This window comes from Pempheris klunzingeri, chromosome 7 (genome assembly GCF_042242105.1).
Source record: "Pempheris klunzingeri isolate RE-2024b chromosome 7, fPemKlu1.hap1, whole genome shotgun sequence".
Taxonomy (NCBI): Eukaryota; Metazoa; Chordata; class Actinopteri; order Acropomatiformes; family Pempheridae; genus Pempheris; species Pempheris klunzingeri.
In genome coordinates this window covers 20,916,951-20,941,397 of record NC_092018.1, presented here as the reverse complement: position 1 = coordinate 20,941,397, position 24,447 = coordinate 20,916,951, and the positions used below count along the sequence as shown (strand labels likewise).

Sequence of the window (24,447 nt, the reverse complement as noted above, 5' to 3'; positions counted from 1 at the left end):
ATTCGACAGAGGTTCTTAATAGAAACAGGACTTAAATTATTATTCGTACTGATTTGTGTTCAAAAGAGAAAGTGAGGGTAGCAGGGTGGTGAGTATGATGTGACTGCTGTACTGATGGGATTAGTGCACAAATGGAAGGGGCTGGCCTTTATTTGTTCATGCCACACATGCCTCCAGCTATCGCTTGAGAATTCAATGTAGCTCGTATGTTTGAGTGTTACTGTATTGTGTTTGCTACAAGCAGTGTTTAGTGTGCACCCTTAAGGCAGTGCAGAGCCCGTAAACACTACATTAAAGAAATGGACTATGCAATCGCACACCGTGCAGTATGGTGCTCTGTACATCTACATGTGGTAGCATGATGCAGTCCGCTCACTCCACTACTCTTCACTATTTACATTATCCAACCGACAATGAACAAAACACGTTTTCTACTGAAGCCAAATAAATAACTCTTGGTTCCCTGGTACCTTTTGTGTGCAATATAAAAGGCAGAATAGTGTTTCATGTATATTTATCACCGTAGGGTATTTTTGACTCGCATTCCATTTCTGCATCTTTTGCAAATACCATGACAGAGGAAAACCGTACGTCATCAGGCTTTCTATAATGAGGTCTCATGTGCGTCAACTCTATGTTTGGACACCCTGGTTGGACAGCGGTCTGCGGTGTTAGAGGACTATTAATTAAATAATGGGGTTGTTACATGCTGACTGGAGCTACTGCTGATGCTATGTACAGAGGACCCTGAAATCAGACAAAGTACAACTACTGTAATAATCGACTACAATGCAGTTGGAAAGCTCTGCCTGTTGGAAATGTGGAGTCGAAAATGGAGCTGCAGTGTCAACTCTGCAACTATCCAGCAAATGTGTGGAATGTGATGACGGGAGTGTGTTCTCACACACTAATTTGTCAGCAAGATTCACATACTCCCTATGTGGAGAGCTCTGTGTTGTGAATAGAACAACGCAGAGCATATCGAGTGGATTACAGTAGCAGGAGGGAGAGCTGAGAGTGAAAGCGCTCGATGAAAAGTAGCTACGTGAGTGTGCGAAATACTCAAAAAATGCACAAAAGAGATTTCCTCAACATAAAAGATTTGTAGGCAGACAAAAATAGACACAGGCAGTGTTTTGTGAGTGAAATAGCAGCTTGGCAGAAAGTCCAGTCAGGGTGTGAAAGTCAGGGTTCGTTGTGCATATTGCCTTCAAGTCCTGTCAGGGTTCAGATCCCAGCTCATAAAAATAAAGTTTCTACTGTGCGAGAAGTTCTAATTTTTGTTATTTAACAACGACAAAGATTGTCACCAAACTCAGGTGACTAAAGTAAAAATAAAAAAACAATACACTTGAATTGTTATAGTGCTCCCAAGTTTGAAAGTGTGTGCTGAGTGAACCAGGAAGAACATTTTAGGATTCTGGGCTCTGAAATGCATCAGGGGGAAACACCCTCTCACTAATTGTACCGTACCTTACACAAACTAATCTTTTAGTGAACACAGATGGATCATTTCTGTTTCTATCTTGTTGTTACTTCAAGACGAGGCTGAGCGACAGAGCAACCCTACTAACAGCCCACACTAGTCCAGCAGCTGTGGACAGACGGGCACAGGATGAGCACTGGGTTGAGCAGAAGAGGTCGGCTTGGGGACTGACAGCTGATTGCAGGAAGTTTAAAGGGTGTATGAGGTGAGGGCTTTGTCTTGTTAAATGTAAACAGGCTGCTCCTGGGCAGTCAGCAGGCGGTACATGGCTGCAGGCATGGTCTTCATGTGGATCTGAGACAGTCACACAAAGGAGAAAGCATTCAGTTCATAGAAGTATTAATAAGAAATGCCTTTGGAGAACAAGTGTGAAAGGTGAGTCACCATTAGCACTGTTGTAATAACGGCACAGTTCTATTTGTGATGCTTTTCTCTGGGCTCTCAATTTTCAATGTCCCCACTCAGTATGAGAGTTAGACAGAGCAAACAACACAGCCATAACTGAGTTAGGTTTCTCCTACGGATGTTGCTAAGGAAAGCTCAAGGAACTGTTAACTTTTCCTTTGAAGCATTAATGCACTGGGGAAATCTGGTCACTAGATTGTAAACGATAACACTGGTGTGATTCTATAGTTTTTCATGTTAAAAAAACCCATGAAAGAACCAATGACCAAAAGACTGATGACAAAGGTGTAAATAGGATGTCTTTAGAACATGTTTAGAAAAGGGAAGGTATTTTTTTTTAATCACTCATCACATTGTTTTATAATATAAGACTGTAGATATTTTACTTTTTCATTACAGTCAACAAATCACATGACCAAATCATCAAGAAACAACAATGTGTGAGTCTGTCTCCTTCAGACCTTTCCTACTCTGTCTGTCTCAGTCCCAAGCCCATTTGTTCCTACTAAAGACTTAAAAGCAAATAAATGGTATATAGGTTTACCTAAAGGTTCAGTAGTTTCCTGGAACAGCTGGATACTGCAGTTTTTACTAAAATGTAGTACTGCAGTACTGTTTCGATGGTATTTCAGTCAGACAACACATGTAGGACTGCTTGAAAGGTGTATTACAACAGCAGAACATATTTAAAGTTTGGCTTCCCCACAGATATGATGACATGAGATACAGGGGAGTGATGATTAAATATGTTTTCCCCGTTTGTGGTTGGTACAGGGTGTGGAGAGTTGTCTGCCTGAACTAACTCACAAATGTTGTGTTATATATCAAGATTCCTCTCATTTCTCTTACTGTAGAGCATTAAGATATATTAATGTAGTAAAGTATAACTAGGCTCATTTTATGGTTGAGTAAATGAATATGTCTATGTACAGTAATTACAATCAACTGATGTGATGTTTTGATGTTGTGATCAAATGTTATGTTGTGATGTCTTATTCTCTCTTAATTGTATAGTAAGTGTTTGAATATGTATCTTGTATTATATTGTATAGGTATTGTGTGCTCTGTGCTTTCTTAACAGTTTGTTATGCATGTGTTATTTGTTACATTAGTGCCCTATCAAGTGTCTAACCATGTTTTTCTCTTGTAGATGTATTTTACTGCTTTTTTACATCATGGCCAGGGGACTACAGATGAAACAGATGAAAACTAGCCTTCTGGCTAACTCTGGCTTTTTTAACCATGTGTAATCATGTGTTTTATGAAATTGTATTGTCCCCTTTCAAATAAACTAAACTGAAACTGAATTGTTTTGGATTCTTCTGACCTCGGACACTGTGCTGGGAGTTCGGGATGCATGCACTAAGTGCTGGGCTACTTCCAGCGGGTGCACTGGCATCCATCTTTGGGTGTCATGTAACTGCTGTTGCTGTTTATAACCAAGCAAACAGCACAGTTGGTAGTCCTTGCTGAAAAGCTAATTAGGAGACATTTGATGCTGTTTGTTCTTTTCAGTCACTAAGCTGTTTAATTCACTGTTCATAAGTCTAATAATCATGTCATCAATAATATATATGGCCATACAATGATAACCGTAAATCATTTCCCCTTGGTGGTAAACAGCAGGAGGGCTTTGGTAAGCACTGAAACTTGTTCTTGCATGCAGTAACTTCACTCAGCCCATGATCCAGAACACATTGTTTATCATGTCCATGTGATGTCTCACCTCTCCCACAGCATTGGATAGGATGTGGACAATTTTTTCATGGGGCGTGGCCACCACGCTCTGGCTGTTGATCTCGATGATGCGGTGACCCACTCTGACCCCACCCCGTTCAGCGATGCCCCCGCGCATAAGGCTACAGATCTGTCAAAGAGATGGATCATAAATCAAACGTCACTTCTACAAGTAACAGAACTGCAAGTTTCATTTCAAATGAATCACATGGCTACCCACAATGCCATTCTGGACGCTGAAGCCCAGCTGGTAGCGAAGGTCTGGCCGTCTGATAAGTACAGTGGTCACTGGGGGACATCTGACGATGTTCAGCTTGATGCGAGACTGGTTCTTCAGACCCTACATAAAGAAAGCATAATGGTATCAGTGAAATGCCAAAAAGTGATGTGTATATCACTTCACGGGGAGATGGTAGAGACATTCCAGTGTTGATCCATCACTGCAATCACAACCTCTTTTATAGCAAGTCTGAAACCAATTTCTGTCTCCCTCAGACTAAGTCATTTTATTAATGACAAGACAAATACTCCCTCAGCATATATATCAGTATTTGTATTACTAAACCTGTAGGTAAAAACTTCCTAACATACATTTCAGTCACCATAAACTTGCAGTTTGCTTTTATCAGCTTCACAAAGCTTAGATTGTGTCTAAAATAGCCATTTATGACACCTTGATCCTTTCAACTCTCTTTTTACCTGCTACAATCAAAGATCCTAAGACAGACAGACTACAGACTGTACAAAACTCCACATATCTTTTAAATACAAGTGACAGGATTATGTTACGCTTGTTTTGGCCTCTTTACAGCCTGAGCGTTCGGTGGCTAGGTGGTAAATACTTAAATATTAAGTATGTAAATACTTAAATGTTTTGTGGAAACACAACCAGACACTGATATGATTCCAGGGTCTGTGTAGTGGTAGGCAAACGCTTTGCCCCTTCTAAACAGTATCTTCAATCATAATATCCGTTATGTCTTCATACACATACCTTGATGATGCTCTGGCAGGTGGACAGCGGCAGTCCCACCAGACTGGTCCCATTAATGGACATGATCTGATCCCCTATGTTTACTCTACCAGATCTTTCGGCCGGCCCAGCATGCATCATGTTGGCAATGATGACAGTGGGCAGGATAGAGCCCCACCCACTCTCCACAATGACCACACCCAGAATCTCCCCCTTAGCTTTCTCTATGAACACCTGAGGTGAGAGCAGGCAGGCCAAGAAGAAACACAAAACCATTTAAAACTCAGAGTAACATCAAGTATGACTTCTCATTTTCTTAAATAGAACTTTCCACAGTATAATGTAAAAACATCATCTAATATTACATTAAATAATATCAAATAGTCTAGTTTTAATGCATATTTAATATTTAATGCATTAATGTAAACATGACTGACAGCTGGCAATGAGAGCAGAACCCTCTCCAGAATGTGGAATTTCTAAGTAGCAACAGTATATACATATAAATATAGCAGCAGCAGTGGTAAAGAAAATGATAATTGACTTTGTTTTTTTTAATTTATTTTATCAGCCTTACATCTTTGCAGTTCTCAGACTTGGAGAAGTGGATGAGGTCATCATTGTACATGTCCTGAGTGTTGAGCAGGTCACTGTACTCCTTCTGGCTCAGATCCTCAGGGTTAATGCCATTGGCCCGTAGGAACTCCTGGTAAGCCACACTGAAGGCCTGCCCGATGGACTGAGCAATCAACTGGGCCTAGAGGACGAAGATGGATGAGACGGAGAAATAGACCCTAACTTGTCAAAGTGAACATCATAAAAATTCAATATTGTCCCTTTTGATAAGCAAAAACATTGTAGAACTGCTATTGGACTCACATCCTCAGACTCAAACACGTGGCATATCATCTTGTATTGCCGCTTGCTATCTTGACCAGGTTCTGACGCCTCCACGTTCTCCTGAGAGTCAGGTCGAGGCATCCTGCGCCGGGCCATTAGAACCACAATGTTGCCAATGTCAGCAATGTAGGAAATGGTCCGCAAAGGGTGGTCCATCATGGTCTCCTGGTGGTCAGAGAGCCAAAACAGTCCTTAAACCATCTAAATCTAGTAGGTAAAATATGTATTTTCTCCATTGGTTGTAGATGTCCGAAGCCACTAATGCTATTTCTTCCCAATCTCTGGGGGAACACCTTTAACTCCATGCCTCTCTGATTGTGCTGCCATGAGCCAACCTCCTCCTCAACTTTGCGTTTTCGTCTTTTAATTTCTTATTCATTTAATAGTATCTGTGAAACACATGCAAACCCTTTTGTACAATAGGAAGCAATACTCTTTCACCATCATCAACACGCAACAAAGAATATCCATGTGTTGGATTATCTATCGCTGCACCTGGGAAACAGAGGTGAAAGAGGGTGAGGTTTGCGTGCCAGGGAGTTCACTCATAATAATATGATTGGCTGGTAAGCAGCAGAGACGCAATGCTTAAACTGACGCTGATATGAAGGTCCTTTGTGTGTTGTACAGCAGCCAGAATCGATACCTGGGAGTCAGCGTTGAGCACTTTGATTCTCTGAGTAGAGATGAAGAGATCCACCTCTGTCATGGGCTGAGGCTCACCCTCAGGGGCCTACACACACATATACACAACCACATACACAAAGCATTTAGACACACATTCATTAAAGAAAAGGAAAAAAAGAGCAAAACAGACAGACGAAAACATTAGAACCAACACGAAAGGCCAAAATGTTAATTAAATCTACATACAAAGTTTGGGTCAGTATCACACGTGCTTTTGTTATTGCAAAAGTTGGAAAACATTAGTGTTGCGATCCCCTCATCTTACTCTCTAGAAGAAAGTGAATAGATATGTTTCCCAAAAATGCTGAACTATTCCTTTAAGTCACTGACTTTTTATTGTACGTTAAAGTGACAGTGTAAGTATCACTGGCTATCTGGAGGGAAGCAAAATATACATCCAAACATTTCTACAGCATGCTTAAGAAAATGGGAAGCAGTGATGTAAAGGAAAGTTGTATGGGCCTTCACATATGCCATTCACCACGTTTTAGGAGTTCTGTTTGTCTGAGCTGTGTTGAACATTTGAACAACTCTTACAGTCGTCATCAAGACACGAAGATATGAAGATGGTGGTTACTCTAACGTTTTGTGACTTGATCTCTGAATGCCAGTATTGATTCAGGACACATCGTATCTGTTAGCTTTAAATACGACACGTAAAAAAAAATGCAGCAGTGTATTTTTTGCATGTTTTAGTCTATTTGCTACAAATCATACCATATATTATTCACAGATTTACAGATATATTTACTATGGGACTGTAGAACAAAGCACAGACTACACTGTGTATGCAAGATTGTCAAGAGGACCACAGTTCCTTTTACTTTTATGATTTCCAGACATTCATTCATTTCATTTTTATGAAAACTATGGACCTCCCTAACAAGGAGACAGGGACAAATGCTATGTTATAACCAAACAACAATATAATGAATGAATGGACACTGCTAGCCAGCTGCTAACAGCCAGTGTGCTCCTCACTAACTGACACTGATAACAACACTGCAATAATAACTTGACAGTAATTTGAGAGCACGTCTTAGTAATTCATGTACACAAGCAATGTCTATGAGAGCACAACAGATAGAGGCAGGCAGAGGGAGGGCAGCCCACATCCAGCCTGCTTTTATTCCTATGTTATGTTAGAATTGCATGCTAATGCTGTTGGAAGCTCAGACATGCCACGGTGAAATGTGGACTGTACTCAAATCAACGGAAAGCAATGCCAGGAAAGGCAGACTAACATTTAAACGTCCAAATGTAATCTGTTTGCTATCTGTAATCTAATGTGAAATATATTAGGTTAACGGACTAATGCAGGCAAACATAGTACGGTACTTTGAGGTGGCCAATGGCTTGTACTTATTTCTGCTTTCACTCACCTCACCTTGCAAGAAATCTCATATACAACTAACAGTTCAGCTGCAGCTGTCATTGAGGATCACAAATGGTTGGTGGCACTTATTATAGACACATAATGGAGCTGCTAAGCAGCTATCATGGTAAAACAGTAAGTCAGCCTGAAACTGTGCCTATGCTGACTGCAAATTACAGTGAAAGTGTGTCTTTACTGGATCAGCAGATCACTTTCTGCAGTATGTCGTGTGACTGTTTAAGGAACAGTTCAACATTTTGGGAAATATAGTTCTTGCTGTCTTTGCCGGAGTGTATAACATATTCACTTCTTCTCTGTGTATGTCAAGTACAGAGATCCAGGACAAGTTCAGCCTAGCTTAGTACAAGGACTGAGATCATGGCGCTTATCATGGTCACTGATATTATAGGCCTATACTATAGTTCATATACCACTTCAAAAGTCCCGCCTCCACCGCAGTATCCTCGTGTTTCCTTGTGACGAGTCCAGAGCCCTACCAGCAAATATCAGCACTGTACATACTCTACATTCACAAAATCCATACCATGTGAGGTGGCTGACAGAAATGACATTATTGTGTTATGGTCTTCAGTACTAATTTTAATGTTGTGGCAGCTCATTTTAACTGTTGATATACTGTTGGGTCGTTTACTCACCATGAACACATCATATCCTAAAAGGTCATTTAAATAAAAGCTAATTATAAGTAAGCATATAAAAGCAAAGTAGCTAATCATCAGTCATATATAAAGGTAGTGGAGCAGAAGTAGTAGAAATGTAGTATAAAGCAGCCAAGTAAAGTACTTGAGTAAGTGCCTTTACTTTATAGCTCCACCCCTTGCTGCTCTGCTTTTCAAACTTTTCCACACATGCTTCAACAACATAAAATTGCAAAATAATGTTTAAGATTCAGACTTTTTGCTACGCCACCAAAATGTAGCTTTGGTACATGGTCCTCTGGGGATGAACCCAACTGACTTTAATGAATCCCTTCCTGTTTGCATGCTAACCATGGTAAACATTACCCACACAGCATTAGCATGTTATCATTGTGATTGAGCATGTTAGCATGCTGACTAACCTAAATGTTAATCATCAGATGGTGCCTAATCACAGTCTCACAGAGCTGCTAGAATGACAATGGACTCTCACTTTCACGTCCCAAAACTCTGTCTATACTAGACACAGAAAGATGATTTGACATTTGCATTTGATCATCAGACTCTGGGTAGGTCGGGCAACCAAGAGCATGTAAGTTATGTACAGCCATACATAATATTACTACAAATGCAGAATCATTATCAGCAGATAGAAAGCACACTGCACAACACAAACCATGTACGACCTCACAGTGTCAGAGGGATTACAGCTGTTTCCTGCATCCAGCAACTGGATTCCTTCCACGACAAGCAGTTGACCAGTTTGACAAAAAACTATATTTTTTACAAATCATGGGTGTCACAAAATGATATGCAAATGGTGAGGGGACTGGAGACCCAAGGGAGGGACCAAAACAATGAACATCACTTTCAACAATACAAAGCTGGTTGCTGGATTCAGGAAAATACCAACAATTAATCTGACTCTGAAGAGAACACAAGGGATAGGACAATGATACACACAGGCCGACACAGAAAGAGACAAAGAGCCAAGCAGAGGAAAAACAGATGCTGTGCTGTGCAAAGGACGAGATTGGTATGTAGGTACTGCACCTTCTTCCTGTTCTGGGCTAATTTCTGGGCCGTCTGCCAAGCATGGAATAAAGCAGACAGGAGAGTAACGGGTTAGAGCAGTGCACAGGAGAAACTGAGGGAGGGAGGCGGGGATGTTTTCAGTGTATGTTAGATGTAAAAAAAAAACAGTGTGTGTTATTTTGTTCTCACTGAGTTGGTGTGCTCATGTGCAAAAGATTGCTTGTATTGTTGTAACTGGTATGAATGTGCAGTGCGTAAAGAAGGCCACTCTCCGCCCACCCGTGCTCAGGTGGCCTGCATGCCCTGTTGTTCATTTCAACAAAGTAATAAAATTAAAACAAAATAATGTGTCAAGCATCAGAGAATCACTCCAAGTAATGGCACTGAAAGTGGCGTTGCAGTGGAGGGAAAATAGGATTGATTACCAGGGCCCCAACACAAGGAGGGCCCACAAAGTTCATACTATGAAATGTCTTTTTTATTTGCAGGTAATTTGCATCTAACTAAATTAAGGTGGACTGGATACATTGGTTGGAAGCAACAGTGGTGGCTCCCTAAGGCCCCTCTCACCCCTTACAAAAGGCACAAACAAGTTTAGCCCATCCCTGCACTAGTAATCACTCATTTCTTTCAAAAGAGAGATGAAGTAACACAGTTTAATATTGATTTCAGCTGATATAAGCTGTTATTTAGATTGAAGGCAGGAATATCTGGGAGCACATTTTCATTGTCTATCATAAATGAATCAGCTTCATAGCCACAATGTCATATGGCATTATATCTCTCAATATTACCTAGCATAGCTTAACATTATGTAGCACATAGCCCTCCCTCACATGTCACCAAGGACGTGAAACAAGGTGAGCTCATCAAGTAGAAGCTCAAAGTTATTACAACAATCATGCAAGCTAGCATGACATGTTTGGTATCAATGAATTCATTGAATCTTGAGATTAAAATGATACTACTGACTTCTGGCTTCAAAACTGAACCTGCAACAGAATTTAAAGGGCAGACATTAATGTTAATGGGTTAAATGTATACCAAGAAAAGAACTGACGAAGAGAATACTTTCATTTTACGATCATGGTGATCAATGAGGTGGAGAAGTTACTGTAGTTTAATTTTGGACCTCATTTTTGGCCTGTTCAAAACTGACAATTTCATTTAAAATACATTTATCATCTTACCTTGTTTGTACCTATGATGTTACTGGTGTATTCTGGACAGATTTCATTCCTTTTAGACTCATGCCAGATTTGTGATAAAGGAAGCATCACATTTGGCTGTATGTTACTGCCCAGATCTGTGCTGAGAGCTGCTAATGGGCAGACATACAGTATATGGGCCAGAACACATCTGAAAAGCCACAATTAGACCGATCCTAGGAGGCCGTCGAGCTGCAGGATCATGATTCATTTTGTATCTACTGTATAATGTGTAGTTTAAATGTTTGGCAGTATGGACAGGTGGCGATTCATGGGATTATCTGAACACTCGGTGAGCTGATCAGTCTGGTTTACATCAGTCATCCTGGATGTTCACAGATCAACACCTCAAAATGAACAATGAACAGGTTTCTAAACCTTCCACCTTCTCAAAAACAGCCAGATTGACTATAGGAAAGAGTCCCCTAACCCTTGGCTGTCCATATAACCATCTGGCTGAAGGATACTTCACAGCCTCAGCCAACACACTCTCTATTCATACTACTTCAACAGTGTGCACTAATGGAAACCTTTGCTATGCCACCATATCAGTATTAAGATAACATGTATTTGCATTAGCCTTCATGTACCAGCAGGTGTCTCTGTTGTTTTGGCCCCACAAGAGACTGAGAAGCTGACTCTCAGCACTTTCTGTACAGAACTCCATCACCACACAGTTCAGCTCTTCTGTCCTTTCAAGTGGGAAAAGCTTCAGACTCCTTGGGCAAAGACAGACTATCATGTTGGCTAACATGTATGAGACGACTCAGATGATTAGGTACATCAGCTGTACACATCTGTCTGATCGCTGGTCTAATCTTATGAAGGAGTAATTCATTATGGGTTCTGAGTACATTCATACTCTTGTTGAACTAAACTCACACAGCTCGAGCTGGTCGGCTCGGCTCACTCAAGCAGAAAACCTGCGCCAGAATTTCAAGATGTCCTTTTACTTAAATAAATTTTTTAACATAAGGGAGTTTATATTGGCAGATTGGGACAAGCGTTGGAGGGTCAAAGTGATATCACACAGAGAGGACAGTGATGCAGCACACCAAGGAGAAACTCCAGAGAGCTACAGCGGAGATGCTGAGTGATGCCTCACTGAAATGATCCTGCAGGAGTGAGTTGTTTAATTGGCTGTTTGGACTGTGTAATTATTTGGAAATGTGTGTTCCAGCTTTTAAAATCAAATCAAAAGCACCTTTTACCTATAAAACAAAACTCATTACAGCAATATGATGACATATTGTAGTTTTCCAACAGTTGCAGGTTACAAAATTAGGCAGCAGTAAAATTCAAAATGCAGAATATGGCAACATTTTCATGTGTAGGCTTTATGTTTATAGCCACATGATATAGGTTACTGAGCTATAAATCAAAACATTTGAAGCTAAAATAAAGAAATCTAAGTCTACAAGTGTCTCTGTGTAACACAGATTACAGATAACTGGCCTGTAACACACAGAAACAAAGCAGATACCCTCTGCCCAGTGATCTGAGTGTATGTGAGGGAGAGGAGGGCCTGTAATAAGTAGCAGCTTATTGCTGACCCGAATGAAAGGGGAGCCTGTGAAGTGAGGACAGAATCTGTGTTATGTGTTGACACTTTCTGGTTCCTGTAAAATTCGTAGTGGCTGCATTTTGGATCGGGTGGCGTTTGCTTGTGTTGCAATAAGGAAGACCTGAAAATGTTTGTGGAGATTAATGTATGAACGAGAGCTTCTTCATCTGACTGTGTTACTAATGGGCAACAGCTGAGATGGCAGAATGCTAACATTAGTGATATAATAAGTTTTCAGCAGTGTTTCGCAAATACAATGAGGTGCGGCTTGTAGAACTGAATGAATCTGCACATTATCTGAAGAAATGTTCCTAAAATTGGCTTTGCAAAAGTTTTATGAGGAAGGGAATGCATTCAGTAGATTTAAATGGATGTTAGTGAGTTCACTGAAGGTGTCCAGAAGTGTTGTGTACATGTGGCTGAATGCTCTGTGTGTTTATCTGAGGCTGGATTCGCTGCCTTACGGTAAGCCATGGACCGAACAAGTGATGGGTGGGGTTGGGAACGGAAGGACCCTGGTCATGTGACAGGACGGGAGTGAAACAGTCACAGGTAAACGCATGAATATTACATTCAACAACACTATCAACTTTGTATGAAGATAAACATTAAAAACATTCTGCATTAGTTTGTACATGTTCACACTAGCCAACAGAAAGTCACTCATCATAGCTAATCTTTATTCATATATCATATAAAAGCTCTTCTTTGAGTGTCAAAGGATTGAGAATTTTCACTGAAACTTTTCCATTTCATGTTCAAAGTGTCATTTCAGGATATATTGTTGTCACAACAATTTCATATTTCCTATTTGGAGTACCATTTTTCCCAATTCTACTCTTTCCTACTTGTTTCCTTCTAAACAACTGATTTGAGACTGTAATTTAATAAAAGTGTGTAACTTATACAACTGGTTATGCAACAAAACTTAAAATAAGGGGTTTTAGTAATAATAATAATAATGTATATAATATATAAAACATATAGAGAACACTGGAGGTTTTGTCCCTGTGTGTTTATTTATTCTGTTTCAGTTCAAAACCAAAATGCAGCTGACTGCTGGAGTTTACAAAATGACTTGAGGCGTGTGTAAAAACACACACACTGAAGACCCGTGTGTGAATGAGTGCTTTCTCACCTTGATGCGGCTGACGGCCTCCTGTGCTTGCATCATGCGGATGTTCTTGGATGGTGTCTTATCCGAGAGCAGCTGGGTGGAACCCAGGTAGTTGGCTGCGAAGATGATCCCATCGATCAGGTCCTCTGGGTCACATGGGCCTGGGACTGGAGGGAGGACAGTCGCTCAATGTCACTAAATAACTTTATAACCTATGGTAAGCTGTACTAATCAATATGTTAACAATGAGTATGATTGGAGAATGAACTGAAGATACCTGAATCACTAGAAATATGGAAGAATATATTCAGGAAACATAAAAAGCTGAACTGTCCAAAGACATGCAGGTTTATTGGTGACTCTGAATTGCCCCTAGGTGTGAGTGTGAGTGTGAGCGTGAATGGTTGTCTGTGTCCATGTGTCAGGATGACATAATCTATCTATAGACAGAGTTAATATTGATCAGACTGCTCTCATGGAAACCTCAAGTATATTGTAAGAATATCAGCAATTCTGAGCAACACAAAATGCACGTTTTACTAGTTGGACTACAGGGCACTTCGAATGTGCTTCTCACTTATTTTATCGTACTTTAGTTACTGTGTAGAGGTGGGACAAGCCACATACTAACTAACGTAAATCCACTATATATACTACAGAGGGGCACTGTAAGTATTTCAAATACAGTGGATTCAAAGACAAAAACCCCATTGTAGAGCCAGGGCAGCAAACAGTGGTGACACTGATGAGCTGTAGGTGGGCCTCTGTTGTAGTGGGGGAGTGGCAACCGGACTGGTGGTAACAGAGCATAATGGAAAAGCTGGGTTGTATGGTTTGACCCTGTCCTGGCTGTAGAATGGGCCTGTTGCATAGCACAGTACGCAAGTACCAGTGTCTTGGAACAGAGCCAAGTAGCCACTGAGAGCCAGTGCAGGGTTCTGAGGAGCACCGTAGTGTTGAGTGGCAGGTGAGAGATGACAAAAGCTAGGACATAAATTCATATTCCAAGTCCACTAGTGCCCTTCCTCCATCCATCAGATCACTCTCTGGTGATCTCCTCTTTGTATAACAGAATATCTGCAATCCCACTGCTTGCACCCCAAGTTGGGTTTCTTCACTTGAAGCCCCAAATTAATTCTCTCATAATCCACCTGCAGTGTCTTAAGGCCTGTCAGAAATCTAACTGTTCTTACCCTTTCCAAATATTTTTAGTTTGGCAAAGAATATAATACATGCCTTGATTTTCTGTTTTGAAGCAGTTTTCTCACTTCGTGTTCTGCGTATTCCTTAGGTCATGGTACATTTTTCATATTTCATGACCCTCAAAATAAATCTATTGGTCATTAACCCGAATGCCTTTTTTGCCCAGGAAGCATAAAGCACTTTTTGTTTCTTCAGCGCAAATGTCAGGGGCACTTGTTCAGTGTAAAGTCACCTCTTATTTCTAATTTCTGGAAATAACTATCTGCACAAGTAGATTCTCACATTCTTCTTGCAGGCTCAGCTTTCAAGATCTTGCATCCGATTGTGTCTGCTGCTGCAGGTTTGGATCGGCTGCTTACTGATACATAATCTTCATTCATAACTGGCTGGCTGAGGAGGTACAAAAGGCTCAGGACCCCGCTCTTCATTGTCCCTGTCCCCAACAAGACAAACACTCTCTACTGCCTGGCAGTGCTCACCTCCACCATCATGAAGTGCACACAGTCAATTATTAACCATCAAAGACACTCTAACACATGGAGTTACCTGTCCCTATAGTCATCAAGGGTTTCAGTAAAGAATTATGATTTTAAAAACATTTGCAACTGTTCTTGAAGTTTTTCAAGCTCAAGGCACCAAACCAGTGGTAAAATGAAAGAATTTCCATCTCTATAATACTCACTGCATTTGTTTAATTATTCAAACCATGAAAGTGGGTGATGGTAGTTTGTTTGAATTCTCTTTAAGGACAATAAAGGAATTAACAGTGTCTAGCTTTTAGTAAATAGTTTCAGAACAACTTACTGTGAATGTAACATCTAATGGACGTCACAGGTTTGACAACCAGCCCCCAGAGCTCTGAGAAAACCACCCACCTAGCCTCTTGACAAAGGTTTTATCTGCACTTCACAGTTTGGAAATGTCTGCAGTGGATGAAGCACTCACCTTCTACATATGTGGGGAAGGATGCAAGGCTTCTCCTGGACTATTAATAAAAAGAAAGAAGAAATATTTTTTCAAAAACTATAACTTCAACTTGATATGCAAAAGTGAAAATAAGAGTGAGGGCAGTGAGAATGTAATGAATCATAAAATGCTGAACTCACCTCTTTACTGGAGGGAGAAGTTTCAAAGCTGTCGTCCTGCAGCAGATGTCTGCTGGATGACTCTGCTCCTGGAGGAGAAGGCGAACCTGAACCAGGAGACTGCAGGGAGAGAATACGAAGTGGGGACACAAACCACAATACATTCTGTTAATTGAAATCCTTAAATCAGAACCAAGCATCACTTTAATGCAAAAGTGTTCAAAAAAAATGAATGAACCTACAATGGTAAACGTTCCTTTGCTTCCAGTCACTTCAAACAGGAAGCAAAATAACCAAAATTGTGCTAGTGTGTCTGTGTGAGTTTGAGAGTCACTATTCCATGAAGGAGATATGAAGGCTGAGGCAGCATGTTTGGGAGTGACATCACAGACTAGCCTTCTAAGGATGCCCTGATCCATCGGTGAGCATGCTCACTAAAGGCTCTGCACATTGTACAGTCTGCGTGGTCATACATGTTGGGCTGCACAGAGACATCCAAATATAGTGGACATATGTGGGCACATGATGAAATGTACATCACATGGACAAAGAATGTATAATGTGAGCTTCGCGGTCCTCATATACTTGACCAATCAATCAATCAATCAATCAATCTTTATTTATATAGCGCCAAATCACAACAGCGTTATCTCAAGACTCTTTCCATAAAGAGCAGGTCTAGACCAAACTCTTTAATTAGAGAGAGACCCAACGATTCAGGAATTCAACATTAAGGATTCAAGAATCCCCACATGAGCAGCATCAGATGTTATATTGAGCAACAGTGGCAGGAAGAACTCCCCTTTAACGGGAAGAAACCTCGAACCGACCCAGGCTCAATGTGGGCGGCTTCTGTAGGGGTCCGACCAATCATATCATTTATATCTAAAGGTATACAAATCAATATTTTCATATTCACAATAGATCAAATGACTGTGTGTAATGCGACGGGGGTCACACCTGGTGATCAACCCGCAGAAATGTATCTCCACTGTTCCCCTCCACTCTGAGCAGCTTCTTTTAGTGTTACAGTCAAAACAACAAACTTTTGCTACAAACATGTAGCTACAAAGCAAACACTATCAACAAGACTGCAAAAATCATTGAGTTATGGTGAACTGTTTTGGTCCAGGAGTCACCGGACATCGATCTATAAGACACATCAACAGTCCACTTTAAACAGGACCTCTGGAGACCAAGTTATCTTACAGTTGATAAAAAAAATACACTAAAATAGTTTAGTGTTTCAAGTCTGTGAATTCAGATGTTGGCAAAAGCTGCAGAGCACAACATGAGCCATTCAGGCAAGGCTAGCAGATAAGATAATTCTATAAGCAGGTACCACAGATGACCAAAGACCAATATGTAACTTAAATCAAGACGGAGCTACATATCTGCAATGGACGCCTAATTGGAAAAGGCTGTGGAAGAAACAGATCAGGTTTCATCATCAGAACTGGAGGTCTTACAGGTGGATGTTACTTAAACTGGGGACAGTCACACAACTCTTCCGACAGATGTTCATAGCATTTTGGAAAGCCTGAAGGACACTAAGTAGATTTTGGCGATCACCTGAAAACACAGGTTAGATCGACACTGTCTAAATGATCAGCGCAGCGGTTATTAATTGTGCGCTGAACAGACAGTGTGGATGTGTAAAAGACACCTTAGAGTCTAATTAAAGCCAGCAAAGTGCAGAAAGACAAGACCACTCAAATCAATGCAGGCACCCCACATGTCCACCATCAACACTGAGCCAAATGAGATGAACTGTGTTGTGTAATTAACAGAGTCTAAATGTGACACCAAAAACCAAAAACACAAACACACAAGCTGTGATGAGGTGAGCTGGAAGGGTACGATGACACACAGATGGGACTAATAACAGCTTGGAGGCAAAACATCACAACACATCACCTTTATGTGGGACAGAAGGCAGCACATGTCATAACTGAGAAACACAGTTCAGCACGACACATCCTGTAGGCCAATAATAATAGAAACCACACACTTCAATTATGATCACAGGTGTTTCATCAAAAGTGACAAGAACGTTTCACTCATAGGCTGTAAATAAGAAATGGACGTAGCCACTGTGACACCCAGTGGTTTGTGGCTCGCCCATTGCCCATTGAAGCCCATACTTTGGTATTTTCAAGATTGTCATCTTGATTTTCTGAAAAGACCACGCCTCTTTCTGGTTAGGTTTAGGCAATACCCACCTCTGATTGGTTAGTCACATAGTGGTCGTAAAGCATACCCTGCTTTCTCACTTATTTTACTCTAGATGGGACCACCACATACTAAGTGAACATCATGCTGTATTGATGCTGTAAAGAAGACTTAAACTAAAGTCAAACCATAAACTCATTAGAAAAATGTTTACTGAGGCAGCAAATCAAATGAATTGTGAATAACTGTTATGAACTGGCGATATATAAATACAAATTGAAATGAGAATTACATCTTTCATACAGTCTGTGGTTTCACAAAGTGCTTCATCTGGCTTATGAAAATTTGTAGTGTGTCAAAGGCTAAATACTCAGATACAGTTTGTGTTCTGATTAGCTACGGCATATCAGAGAGGTGTATAACACGGGCTTGGCCCTCTCAGAGAGTTAATATTGTCCGCAAGGTCATTGAAAACAATTCACAAAAATCCAAAGAAATGTTGTAAGATCTCTCTAACAAAGACACGTGTGGCCTGCTTTTCTTCTGATTACATGTTGATCTTCTCAGCTCCTCCAGCTCTGACGAGCATGCTGTGCACAAACCTTTTTTCTCTTTGGCACAAATGTGAGAAAATGTTGAAATCTGGGTGGGCCTGTGATCTGGGTGACATGTGTGTGAGTCAATCAAGTCAGTAAAACAGATTAAAGTCAGTGAGGTAATCAACATGATACAACAGGAGCCCAGAGTGGCCTTGGTGTCTAAAACTGTGTGTTATACCCATTGTCTCAACATTCTGACTTATTTTGAGATAACCTATGGCACTTGAACTATAGTGCTATTGTTATAAGCAATCCAACAGTATATAAAGTAGTACAACATTATAAAGCTACTGTTCATCGATACTACGCATCAATAGTAATAAACCCGCCGTATAAGTTATTTAACACAGCACACTGAAAGGTACCATTCCTCATTAAGAAAGCGTATACTTGATACTTAATGTAGATTGTGCTAATTTCTACTTTTACTTTTAAGAAAAATTCTAAATGCAGGATTTTTTTTCTTTTAACAGTATTTTTACAATGTAGTATCATTTCAGTGAAGTAAATGATCTGAATACCTCTTCCATTTTTATCATTAGCCCAGAGGGACGCCAGGCTTCTGTACCTGATGGTTAATCCAAAGGGGTTTCATTTTAAGTCATTTCTCTCAGTTATGAGACACAGACTCATCTCAGCACCATTTCTTTTGTCGAGACATTTAGCGAGTCATGGTCACAAATAGTTTTTCTGTAAAAAACAAAAAAAATCTGGCAATTAAGTCCTGTTCTCCAAAAACACAATATTAACTAACAGCATCGGTATAAACACATCATTTGGAGTAATTCTAGAACTCTTCACTCCTCATAACATTCCTGAGCTAATGGATTCCATCATTGCCACACCAATGGAAAAATCATCATGAACTGTTCAAACCATCCACACCTCATCTCCATCATGTTGGTCTGTCTGCTGCTTCTGCTTGGCTGCTTGTTCCTCCTCAAGCTTCTCTACTTGATACATCCAAAAGTTTTCCATGTCTTTCAGTGAATGCACAAATCCAGCTGGACCTCAGTGCCCCAGATGAACCAGCATTAAGAGTGGCAGTACGTGGCTAAATGCAACACCAGTGTGCACAGACTGGGAGTCAGCTGCTCAGGTGACACTCGGGTATCAGGATTCATTATGGAATCAACAGGCTGGTTCTATCTGTCTGCATATCGGCTCCAATTTGCTCTGCTGACAGTCTGACATCATGTCATTTTTATTCCTCAAATGTATTTACACTGTATGCTGTGGACAAATGAATCTAAATATGAATTTAAAGCAAAAGTGTTTGTGTGTTTGTTCCGATCACAGTGATGTAAACAAGAAACAGCCTCTGTCACTCTGCTATTCGATCCTCACTGAATTATTTACTTGTCTTGCCCTTTACCTTTCTCTCTCTCTCACCCTTACTCTATCAATGATTCAAGGGGGCTGGATGGGGTGACAGCAGAAGGTGTAGAAGAAGGTAGAAGAAAGAAGAGAGAAAAACCACATGACAGGGATCTCTGTTCAGGCTGAGAACAACGTTTGGATTAATGACAACGACCGATACAGCTGCAGAAAACAGTCAGATAATATGAGAAGACAGAAGAGTTCTATGTGAGTGCTATGCAGTCTTTGGTAAGGTCTCTGAGGGACCATTTAAACCCTGGAGTCCTCTTAACCATTCACTGCACTCTCCGACAGACTGGAAACAGCATTCCTCATTCTGTTTGAAGCTGAAAAACACACATTTAATGTTGAATCTAGTTTGTTTTAGGAGGGGTTGTGTCCTGTATCCAGGCTTTATGCTAAGACAGGCTAACCACACCCTGGCTGTGTGTGGGCTTATGGCTGGGAGTGACTTCATTTGGTTAATATTTTAAACAGAAGCTCATTGTTGTAAAACAAGCCTCCTGTTCTTTCTGCCTGTGGATTAGCAGAGAGAAGTTGATGTACACACAAACACACACACACACACACACACACACACACACAGAAGTGTTTCCACACATGCACACACACAGATGTCTTCAGCCTAAAACATAAACGTAGGGAGACTTGGATGTTGTCCCGAAAAGAAGGTGAAATCCCACAATACAATTGTGTAAACAGATTTATGTCTCCACAACATGCAAGCACACACACACACACACACGCACTTACACAATCACACACCTGTTATGAGCCATGTGCTCTTGCTTTTGTCTCTGTGATGAATAATGCGTTATTCATTAACATGGCTAAATGTCATGTCTTCTTTTGTACATTATATATGAAGTGATGTATACACTAAAAAGGATAATGCACAATATTGCAAATTGACTTCATCCATTCATTTCACAATATTCTATATTATAATACTGGAAGAGTTCATGCACAGACTGCTATGTAGTGTGTAGTTGTGGCCTTCAGCTGTCTCCGTCATCGCTCACACTATCTAGTCACAGCCAGTTGCACAGTACAGGTGCTATTATTGATTTGTATCTCTGTGCTGTCAGTGAATTTAACATCAGTATATCAACACAACAATTACACCCAGGTCAGCCAGGGTGTTGGATGGCGTTGATGTCAGGACACTGGAAGCACACTTTTGTCTAAAATATGCAAGAGGATCAAGATTTGTTTTCTTCACCATGAATTGAATCATTGTCATTATTAGCCCAAAAGCTATGCTAACCAGCAGGTCTGTCTTTGTGAGTTATGACATATGTTGTGATGTTTCACCTCTAAACTGTGCTTTGTCCTGTGGGTGTGTCGGTGTACCCCTCCAGTTCACCTCATCACAGCTTCTGTGTCCGTCACATTCAGACTCTGAGCAACATGAGATGAATAGCGCTGCGTTACTAACACTGTTGATGTTGGCTTTGTGCGGTACCTGACAGGATATTGTCATGATTGTTGTATGTACAGATGTACGTACTGTGACAGCTGCAAATGCTTGCCCATTCTAACCTCTGACCTCTGGTGACTTTAAACAGTAAGTATGTCAAAAGTAAACCAACACATTTACATCCAAACAAAAGCTGACTAACAGAGCAGCCTTGTTATTCAGTACTACTTGATCAATAATAGCTAGAGCTGCCGTACTCACATCGCACCCCAGTGATGGCTGTAGATCACACTCTGCAGTGGGGCTCAGGTCCTGCCTCATTACCCAAATGGGCTCCTTGGGCTCATCAGGTGTGTAAGGAGATCTCACTGTTCTGGTCTTTACTTCCTCTATGGCCTCCTTAATGTCCTTGATAGCCAGGGATATGGCATCCCTCTTCTCCTGACTGTTCCTGGCTGCTACAGGCTCCTCTGAAGGACTCCCTGCCTGTTTTCTGGCTGACTTCCCTTGGTTGGCAGCTTTGTGGTTTTTGTCAGAGTTGGTTTGGAGCTCAGGTTGAGGTTTTTCTTCTCCTTGGGGTTGCTCATTTTCTTCATCTATTGTCTCCTCTGCAGCACAGTGAAGACTCTGAGAGCTTAGGCTTTCTTTGACCTCAGCCACGATGCTGTCGATGTCCTCATCCTGGTCACAGCTGTCGGCGCGTGGATATGGGGCAAACTCAGCCTCCTTCTCTGGGCTGTCCGACTCTCCATCCGAGCGCTCATCATAGTGGCGCAAGCGGGAACCCACTGCCTCCTGCTGATGGTAGTCTCCAGCTCCTGCCCGGCCCTCCAACAGCTGAAAGCCAGCCCTCCTCTGTTGGAGAGACTCTGTGTCCTCAGCCTCTGTGTCTACAGCAGATGAAACTGATGTCGGAGCATCACAGATTTCCTCGTAAACATGCTCAGAGAGTGAGTAAATGTCATATGGCTCAGAGTAGGCTTCATCTGCAAGTCCGGCATCTAAACTTGCAAAGCTCTGACCAGCTAAGACGTTGGCCCTTCCCCCAGGGTGGCTGAGGGGTTGTGTGTAAACATAGTTGGAATAACCAGCATTCAGCATCTCTTGTGCTTCATCCTGACTCTGGGGGTTTTGGATATCAGGCAAGGGGTCACGTGGCAGGGGTGGGGGCTGAGGAGGATAGTTAGAATGTGAATGGAGATGTTGCTGTTCAGCCTCAGCACTCTCAGTGTACCCCTCCGCCTCTGGCCGTAGCTGGATTCCGTAGTTTCCTGCCTCGTCCTCTGTTTCTGGATGCCCCTCAGGCTCCAGAGACATCATCGTCAGGCCATCATCCCCCTCGGCGCGGTCAGTATGGGTGTGGAAGCCGCTCTCTGTGCTTGCTGAGCGGGCCAGGACTGAATCGTCCCTCTCTCGTTCATCTTCCTGGGTCATCTCTGCATGGTGCAGCTTCTCCTGCTGTTGTGCTAAATGTTGTGCTCTCTCTGCCTCTCTCTGCTGCCTCTGCCTGTGCCTCTGCTGCTGAGCTCTAATCCGGGCCTCACTGTCCCCCTGTCTGCGATAACGTGTCACTGCAGGTCGGGGAATGGGCTGGAACTGCGGGGGCTGCGGAGACTGAGTTCCATGTTGCAGCTCCATGTCTTGCTCCTCCAATGTCCTGCGCTGCTGTGGTGCCCTGACTCTGCCGCCAGCACTTCCTACAGCTGGGGCTTCACAGCGTCTGTAGCGCTTTTCCTGGTTACTGTGGTTACGGGACCTATTGTGGTTGTTGTGGCGATGGCGAGGATGGGCATCAGTCTCCTCCATCACCTCCTGGCCAAGCTCTGTCTCCTGGGGGTTCATTGCTATCTGGTTCTGGTTTGCTCAGAGAAAGGTTTTATGAGTCCGTCATCAGCTGGCTCCTGTATGATGTCAGGGAAAAGGCTGCTGGGAAGACACTGAAAGTAGTAGACAGAGGGGAGAAACTGTCAGTAAAGACAGACAAACATAACACACACAGCACAGCAATTATTGTGTGGTTACTAAAAAGGTGGTGCTCCACGTTTGGTGGTATAGTTCATACTCTGGGAGAGCAGGATTAGGTAAAAGTGGATGAAACAACACACCTCACTGATAAGTGATAGCTTAATTTTTGGAATCTGCCTATTAAGGAGCTAGCATTGTCCAAGAGTAACAAAAAAAATCACACTGACTGGTCTCAAAAAGCAATCAGATATTTGGACGTTTGGTTAACACGTTGTCCCTGTGACTTGTATAAAACATATATACATATATATCCACCTCATGCTAATGCAAAACTTGTTATGAAATAACTTAATGCTGCCAGTAGCAAACGAGAGCATTAACACCTGAAAGCAGCTTTATGAAACTAACGACTCCAACCTGAAGACCGTGCTCCTGTATTCTTCAACATCTCTCTGACCCAAGTGGCTTTCCTCAAGTGCTCAGAAACCACCTCCATTATGCTGGTGCCAAACCTGCAGCTACCCTTAATAACTTCTGCCCTGTTGTATTCACTCCCACTATCATAAAGCTCACCTCAAAACCTACCTACAAACCACACTGGGCGCTGGTTGATGAATTATGTGAAGGGCATAATTTTCTTGACGCTACACTCCACCCTGTCTCGTCTGGACAACAATAGCACTGATAGAGAATGCTATTCACTGACTTCACAGTTCATTGACAGTTCAGCATTGAACACCAAACACCTGGGCATTAACACCTACCTCTGCAACAAGATACTAGAGGTCCTAACCAACAGTCTCTAGATTGTTGAATTTAGACAACCACACCTCTTCAACCCTCACCCTGAACACTGGCATCCCACAGGGCTATGTGTTCAGTCCTCTCCTCTGGATGTGGTTTCAATACATTTATCAAGTTTGCAGACGACACTGCAGTGGTTGGCCTAATCAGAGACCCCATGGTGACCCAGTCATCTCATGGTGTTGTGTGCAGACTTACAACCTAGCCCTTAACACCAAGAACACCAAAGAGCTCATTATGGCCTTCAGGAAGACTAAAGGCGGTGCACAAACATCCATTCTTATCAAAGGGACGGAGGTTGAGCTTGTCTCTAGCTTGGAGTTACTGGATGTCCACATTTCTGAGCCTCTCCCGGATCCTAAGCACATCGACCCTGACTCACCACCTCTTCTTCATGAGGAGACTCAAGACAGTGCATATGTCTCCTCAGATTCTGGTTAACTTCTGCTGCAGCAACCCAGTACAAGTACAAAACACAAATATAGTGTACAGTGTAGTGTACACAGTACTTGTGTCATATCTCCAGCTGCTAATTCTGTATATAATGTCTATACTTATACTTACACCTGGACTATATATTTCACTGTCTTCTGTGACAGCCGCACATGCATATACTGTATATTTCCTTGTGTATTTATTTTTCACTCTGCATTACTGCTTTTTGCACTTCTGG

The 24,447-nt window shown here is 41.7% G+C and overlaps 1 protein-coding gene across 1 annotated transcript; it reads right to left on the bottom strand.

The window, feature by feature from the left end:
* Positions 1–1,708: 1,708 nt before the first annotated feature.
* Positions 1,709–22,847, bottom strand: apba1a (amyloid beta (A4) precursor protein-binding, family A, member 1a). The gene is made up of 12 exons (XM_070834038.1): positions 21,267–22,847; positions 15,456–15,554; positions 15,295–15,334; positions 13,168–13,313; positions 9,276–9,308; positions 6,148–6,234; positions 5,481–5,666; positions 5,179–5,358; positions 4,623–4,835; positions 3,849–3,968; positions 3,618–3,758; positions 1,709–1,780 (listed from the first exon to the last, which is right to left on the bottom strand). The coding sequence occupies exons 1-12, from the start codon at positions 22,845–22,847 to the stop codon at positions 1,709–1,711; spliced, it is 2,898 nt and encodes a 965-aa protein (XP_070690139.1).
* Positions 22,848–24,447: the final 1,600 nt, after the last annotated feature.

Bases quoted from the DNA above. Each gene is read 5' to 3' on its own strand.
- apba1a (XM_070834038.1), bottom strand. From the start codon at position 22,847: ATGAACCCCCAGGAGACAGAGCTTGGCCAGGAGGTGATGGAGGAGACT. The intron at 3,759-3,848 runs GTGGGTAGCCAT...TCTCTTTGACAG, and splicing joins TCAGCGTCCAGAATGGCATT to ATCTGTAGCCTTATGCGCGG. The intron at 1,781-3,617 runs GTGAGACATCAC...TGACTGTCTCAG, and splicing joins TATCCAATGCTGTGGGAGAG to ATCCACATGAAGACCATGCC.